We start from the raw sequence: 7786 nt of genomic DNA on the forward strand, positions 1-7786 counted from the left end.
CTTAAGATATTGAACAGAGTACCCAATGTCTGTGCTTGTCCTTTATTTTCTAACCAATTACGTTAACCCCTCCTACTAGGTGAAAGAGTTTGATTCAATATCTCGCTTGGATCAGTGGCTTACCACCATGTTGCTTCGCATTAAAAAATCAATTCAAGGCGAAGGTGATGGAGACCTGAAGTGAATTGTTAGTGCAATTTGTGGCATATAAGTTGTCTGTTGAAGTGCTCTGTGTTGTGGCCAAGGACCATGCTTCTTACTTAACTGATTGACTGTCTTGTTTAGTATCCTATTGTGGCTCATTTTGTGTAACTATGTAAATATTGTGTAAAATATTCTATATTTTAATGTGTTTGGGGTTTTTTTTTTGGTGTGTTTATTTTTAAATGCAAGACATATGGCCCAACCTTGTGTATGTTTAATTGAAAGCAAGTCCCACTGGGTTTGATGGGACTTCCTCCCACATAACCATATACAAGATTGCAGTCTTAGTCATATAAACCCATTCCGCTGATGTGAAATGCCAGTCACCATGAAATTATGCACTCATAATACCAGAAACCGTGTTCTCTCCCCTCCCTGCTGCCATGCGTCATGAGTTTGAACAACTGTTGGCCATCTAAACTTGATTTGGATCCTTTGTCATACAACAAAAATGTCCATTTCTTTTCTGTATGGCAGAGTGCCGCTTTCTGAATGGGGTGGGTGGAGGCATTCACACTTTCCCTGCCAAAAAAAGTGTGCTTGTTTCCATGTAAGGGGAATAGTGGATGCCACCCTTTGTATTTTGATATGGACATTTGTGTCCTTTAAGTGTGGTTTATGTTGCCAGGTATGAAACTGAATATGACTGAGTCATAACACTATACTGAATCGACATGTGGCAGCAAGTAAAATGCAAGATCTCTTTAAAGATGTACATGAGTTTCATGTGGTTCAAAAACAAGAGTATAAACCATTTTTGATGCATAATATTCTGGCCTATTTATCCAAATGTTACCTCAGTTACAGTGGAATGTGTCTATTTTGACAGTGTGGATGAATGAAAATATGTCTACTGTAGATGTTAGTTGCGTAATTTGAGACAATGAACAGTGGGCCTGAAATTGTAGGAAGTAATACTGGTTCATTAGTAAAAACTCCCAAAGTCACAGCAGTCTGATATCTTTATTAGGACCAACTAAAACATCTCAGAGTAGTGAGCAAGCTTTTAGGTTCTCCAGAACTCTCTCTGAATTGGTCCAATCTAGCAGTTCTGATGTAATATGCAAAACATTGTTACTCTGCCCACTTCAGTAGTGGGGAAAGCTCTAAACACAGGAACTCTGGAGAGAATAAAGCAGTTCAGGCCCTCCACCCCACACCTATGTGTGCGTTGGAAATCTGCAGAGCTTTCAGTCAGGGTAGCTGTAAATACATAGGATTGAGAAGCGTGAAAAGTATCAGCCTCTCTGAAATAAAGGAACTGGGTTTTATTTTTGGTAGCTAACAAACAAGTAGATTGTTTCCCCTTCTGTCCTTTATTTTGTTGTTTACTAGACTAGGGTCCTCTAAACCTTTGATCCATGAGCGTGTATAGGTTGTTTATGATGCCTTGCAGTAGCAATCATTTGCTCTCACTGTATTTTATACTGCTCCTTGTTTTCTGTCAAATGTTGAGTTTACTGTAAGTGTGATAGAGTTGTTCTGATAGTGTTGGTGGAAGGCTTGTAATTTTTGTATACTGTGTGTGTGTGTGTGTGTGTGTGTGTGTGCACACATGCACGTGCACCTAATAATCATGTAGAAATACAATATGACCTAGGTCTAAAGATGCTACCAATCCTTATAAGGGGGCTATATTGCTTCAGACTGCAAGTGAAAGATGCAGACATATTGGTTACTGTTTCATTACATAAACATTCTCCACAGGTACAAAACCAGCACAGCAGGGAATGGTTGGGGCTACAGCAAAATCTGTAGAACCTAAAGGCATCAAATCCAATTTACCCCCATTTATAAATTGCCAGACTTTTTGATAAATTGCCAGACTTTTGAACTAAAGAAATAAGATTAGGAATTGAGACTTCTGGTTTAACAATAAAGCATAAGATGTCATCTACATATAAAATCAACTTGTGCTCTATCCTGCCTATTGTAATACGCTTTTTGTTATCAGGATCACTAATAGCACAAGCCAGGCATATAACAAACACCATACTGAAAAAGGAGGCGATTGATGAGATCTCTAGCTTTATGAAAAATGACTTAGATCAGTGGCTACAATTCCATTAAGTATTTGGGGCAAAATAAATAAATAAATAAAAGACCAAAATAATCCCAGTGGTAATTGGTGCCCTAGGTGCAATTCCAAAACAACTTGAAGAGCACCTCAACACCATAGGGGCCACAGAAATCACCATCGGCCAGTTACAAAAAGCAACATTACTGGAAAAAGCCTATATTCTGCGACGATATCTATAATAATAACAACAGCAACAACATTGATAATAAAATTCAGCCATCCCAGGTCCTTGGGAAGGACTCGATGTCTGGATAAAACAAACAAGTTAATAACACCTGTTGTTACAATACAATAACTGTGTAAAAAATGAATGAATGAATGAATGAATGAATGAATAAATAAATATTCTTTCCAAGGCCTTCATTGCAACCCTACCAAGTGCTAGACTGTGGCGTATTCCTTGACTGCTGGATCCTTTACTATTGATGGTCAATCCTAAAAGGCAGAAGCTATTCACCACTTCAGTGTCTTCATTATCAATTCTGAGACTGGGTGCTGTACCCCTTGTCATTAGTTTAGTCTTCTTTACATTTAGTTGTAGTCCCATTTTTTCACTGTGCTCCTTGACTTTCATTACTATAGCTTGCAGTTAATCTGCATTCTCAGCTATAAGAGTAGTGTCATCAGAGTAGAAGAGGTTATTGATGTTTCTTCCTCCAGCTTTAAAACCACTCTCATCTTCTTCCAGTCCAGCTTCCCTCAATATATGCAGAGGCGTATCTAGGGGAAATAGTGCCTAGGGCAAACACTGAAATTGCGCCCCCTGTCCAAGCATCTGACACCCATCTTTCAGATAACTTTACCATAATATCAGCTGAAAAATACAAGTCAGGCTTGTTAATCTTTTAATATTTCAAAAACTATTTAGCAGTGGACTTAGCCAGACCAAAAAATGCTGGAAAACTCAAATTTCAGTATGCTGGGGCTCATGAAATACCCAAATACTATGTGGAGATGTACTTGGAAAACTAAACAGAAGTGCCTGTCTAATTCTCTACTATGCATTGTAGCATCACCATTACATAAGTTTTAAAAATAAATGGAGAATTTGACTTTCCCCAGATACTCTGAAAAAATAATTAAAGGATATGCAGAGTAAACTGCTTGGAATATATTCTATAGTCACTGCTTGGAATATAGTCACTGCTTGGAATATATTCTAGTCTTTCAGAAAGACAGTTGAAAGAGAGCAAGAAACTCCCAGTGGGCCTTAATACTAAGGATTTCACATTGATTCAAAGACAAGCTCACCATTAATAGCCATATTAGCAAGACATCACATTTAACTCACTTATCACAAGAAGCAAAGTAAGAGCAAATGAATACAATCCTAGCTCATAAGCTTCAGCTCAGTATTCACAAGCCTTGATTCTCTGTACATAGTGCCAATCTGACTATGTGTACAGTGTCTTATATTAATTAATTAATTTATTTATTACCTGTAGCCCCTTTGGGGGGCTTCCTAAAGGCTGTGGGGGGTTTTTTTGCAAAGGTTTCCCCTCCCCTCACTGGTCTCTAGGGCCTTGCACGGACCATTTGAGCATGTGTGGTGGACATTTTAAAAAATAATCTTCTTTTTTTTTTAAAGGCCACTGAAAACAAAATGGCCAGCATGCATGCTCAAATGGCCTCTGCAAGGCCTGGCATGACCTAGGGACTCACAGAAGCCATTTGAGCATGCATGGTGGCCATTTTGTTTTCGGCAGCCATTTAAAAATTTTTTTTAATTTAACAAAATGGCGCCCCCTTCAAGTGGCGCCCGGGGTACGTGCCCTGCCTGCCCCACCCTAGATATGCCCCTGAGTATATGTTCAGCATATAAATTGAATAAATAAGGAGAAAGTATATAGCCTTGTCTTACTCCTTTGCTGATCTGGAAACAGTCTGTTTCACCACGTTCTGTCTGGACTGTGGCTTCCTGTCCCGTGTTTTTCATGCATAAACAGGTATAGAAATCTGTTAAACAAACAAACTTAAACTTGAAACCCCTTTACTAACTGATGGTCCAGGAAACTGCGCATGAAGAATCTACTGGTCCTTGACTCCAAAAAAGTTGAGAAACACTGATCTAGGTCATGACCTGTGTTTAAAACCATAAGGCATATATGGAAAATTTTGGGTTCTAGACACGGTTTTGATCCCTTCTTGCATGAAAAGCTTACATTGTGGAAGAATCCCTGTTTAATGATTGCTCGTAAATCTTTTTTGAGGTCTAACTGAGCCTCCCATAACATCATTACATTAGATCAGTTGATCTCTTCTGAAGCCGTTTTCAAATCTTTTGAAACCTTGAGAACCGAGTTTGATACGTTTCTAAATGCTAGCTGGCAGTTTATTCAGCTGAAATATCTATCATCATGACTTTTTGATCCTCATGTGATCGTAGCTTCTGAAACTCCGTCTCTGTTATTAAACCTGGAACATCATTTGGATGCACCTGCACCTAAACCTGTAACCTTGCTTTATCAGAAGCTTAAAGACATTGATAATATCAGAACTTTGGACCAATGATCTTGAATATCTTATTCAATTAAATCAATTGTAGGTACCTTTTGAAGACAGTGAAATGTGCCCCTTTTGGAGCTCAAAATGAGGCTATAACACAGCAGAAACTTTTATTTCATGCTTATTGGACACCTCAGAAAGTGTTTAATAAGGGTTGATTGCAGACTTCTAGATACTGGAGGTGTAATTTGGTTATTTTGCCATTTTGGCTTGAAATCTATAAGATAGTTAACATGACTTTGCAGCAATCATTGCTTGTCAAGAACATTCATGTTTTGTTGAGGTACATTCCCAGCATATGGAATCTAGAATCCAGAATTATGGATTCTTTGTGCTTGTGTGTGGGTCACAATTATAATCAGCACAAGAAGGACAGATTTACTCCTGAATGTCAGCTTTGGGTAACTGATATGGGCTCCTTGACAGCATTCGGGAGGGTTTTCCGACGAAGGTAAAGAAGAGGAATTTTCAGCAATTTGGTTGAATTTCAATCAATTGTTTATGTTTTGAAAAAAGATATATATCCTTAGAAGTTGTCTCCCCCTCCACCCTTGGTAGGTTATTATGTTAAAGTTATACTAAAGGGATCTTTTTATTATCCCCCCACTTTGTTTTCCTTTTAGTTATACACATATATGATTGTTATCCTGGATTATGTGCTGTGCTGAATCTTATGTGTTTAAATTGATTATGTTATGTACTGAATCTTACTGGAAAGAAGGCAGGGGGAATCAAGGGGAAGAGACACACAGCTGTGCACATGGTTACGCGGTATCTCTTTAATAAAGAGAAAAGCAGAGGTTGTGGCGGGGGGACATCAACGGGTGTTCGACTTCACATTTGTGTGGACATGGACAAGAAAGGCTGCGTACACACATGCCTATATAGCGATATCTATCTAATCTATCTATCTCCATCCCCCAGGGTAGGATCTGAAGGCACATGATGCAAAATGCTTGCTGAAGCTAAGCAGGTCTAGTCTGGTCAGTTCCTGGATGGGCATCCATCTTGGAACTGTGTGTGTGCCACCTTTAGTTTGTGAAAGGTGGAATATAAATGTAAAAAAATAAAACTATAGATGTAAAGCTCTATTTTTATTTCTCAGGCAGACATTTGTGCTTAAATTTATAAATAATAATCTTTATTTGTTGGCCTCTGGGTGGCTTCTTAATGGCATACCTCTTGTTTCTCTGAAAATAGCTCCTGGATTGCCTCTCTCCCCCCCCCTCCCCCCCCGAACCATCTCTGGCTGTTGCAGGTTTGTGATTTGTATGTGTGTACTACACCTGAATTCATTCGTCTTTGTGCTGTTGAAGTGTTTCACTGCTATGCTATTTCCAGTTGTCAGTCTTCTTGAATAAGGTACCTTCCCTCAGCATCATGCCAGAGCAAAACACAGCTCTGAGCTTAGCAAGTTCTGCCGAGTTCTGTGGGACTAGTGAGAGTCCATATGCCTGCACAGCAGGCCTTACTGCTGTCCTGGTGAGTCCTGTGCATGCAAAAGGGTGTTGACTGCGCCACATCCCATCCCTAACTGCTTCACATGCAATGCTCCCTGCAGGGTCAGGGCAAAGAGTCCAGACACCAAATGAATGGATGGTGTTGTCCACTTGGCAACTTGTTTAGGGGCTAAGAGGTCTGTGGGCCTTCCTCACATGAGCCTGTTCTTGTCAAAGCTGACTGCCACATGCACACAGCCTGCTCTTGTGTATCAAGGCCAGAGTTTAAGGCCACACCTTTTGGAAGCAGCTTCACTGGCTGACTTTGGAAAGGTCTCCCACAAAAATATGTGCAAAACCTCCCCTTCCAGGAAGTTATGCTAAACTTATCAGTCATTATGCCAGGCTGCACAACTTCAGCCCTCCTATAGATGTTGGACTATACCTCCCTTAATCTCTGGTGATTGGCCAGTGTGGCTGGGGATGATGAGAGTTGTAGGCCAAAAGCAGCTGGAGGGCTGAAGTTGTGCAGTTCTGATCTTCAGTCACAGAAGGCCTACTATCCTAATGTACTGATATGTGCTTGTATTGTGGTTTAGGAACCTGTGAAATTATCGTAAATGCATAACCCAGTGACGAATGTGTTGCTAATGTTCCAAGGGCAATGTGGGCTGCTTGTTTTGTAACATTCTGCACAGACGTGGTAAATCTTTGTCAACTTACCTGTATTTCGACATATCTTAATAGTAGGAAAATACTGCAGTCTTCACATCCACTAGAAGAATTCAAGCACCAGTCATTTAGCTTTGGTCGTTGACTGAAAGGACCTTGAAGAAAGGGCAGTGGCTGGATGTGGTTTTCATTTTGTGTGTGATGAGAATTGTTTTAAGAATTGCCATTAAAGTGTGCTGCCCACTGGAAAGACAGAGTGAGTGTTTTTATTAATCCTTAAAAAAAAAAATAAAAACCTGGCACAGGCAAGGGAGTATAATAGAGGTTACAGGATTTGTGAAGTCAGTTTCTGTAGGCAAAGGAAGACACAGTGCAGGAACTGGATTTGCATTGAACTCTTCATCCACAGATGACTTACATCCTTTGTGAGGTTTTGGTATAAGTGACTTGCTCATCTCCCCTGTACAAAAGGTGCATGAGCTAGACATACATCTTGAGCTTGCATCTCTCACAGGTTTTGTCACCACAGTAGAAGCATGAAGAGAACATAAGGGAGTCAATTCAGCCATCCTCACTTGGTGTCTCCTGTAATATACAGCTTCAACTAGAAGGTCTTTCACATTGCCAATCATAATTGGAGGCAGGGATTGTATATACATATAGTCAAGGAATAGCATTGCCCCTTCTATTATATATGCAGCTTTCTGGCTGTTAAATTTCCCCTTCCCCTCCATGCAGTAGCCTGTTGTAACCCCATTCTATACGGCTGAAGCTGATACATTTGCAAAAATCAGTTTCCATGTATAGATCATTCACACTGTGGTGAGAGGGGCATAGGTTTGCAAATAGATTGGCATAGGTCCCACAATTTTAATTTCTGTTGCCC

General features: G+C 39.9%; 1 protein-coding gene across 2 annotated transcripts in view; it reads left to right on the plus strand.

The window, feature by feature from the left end:
* Window positions 1-7150, plus strand: part of LOC128340093 (beta-soluble NSF attachment protein) — a 32360-nt gene extending 25210 nt beyond the window's left edge. For both annotated transcript variants that reach the window (XM_053284850.1, XM_053284851.1), the window contains one exon: window positions 80-7150. In XM_053284850.1, the coding sequence (XP_053140825.1) occupies window positions 80-184 (105 nt within the window). In that variant the 3' untranslated portion in view covers window positions 185-7150. The remainder of the gene's footprint in view (window positions 1-79) is intronic.
* Window positions 7151-7786: the final 636 nt, after the last annotated feature.

Source organism: Hemicordylus capensis, chromosome 1 (genome assembly GCF_027244095.1).
Source record: "Hemicordylus capensis ecotype Gifberg chromosome 1, rHemCap1.1.pri, whole genome shotgun sequence".
In the NCBI taxonomy this organism is placed as follows: Eukaryota; Metazoa; Chordata; class Lepidosauria; order Squamata; family Cordylidae; genus Hemicordylus; species Hemicordylus capensis.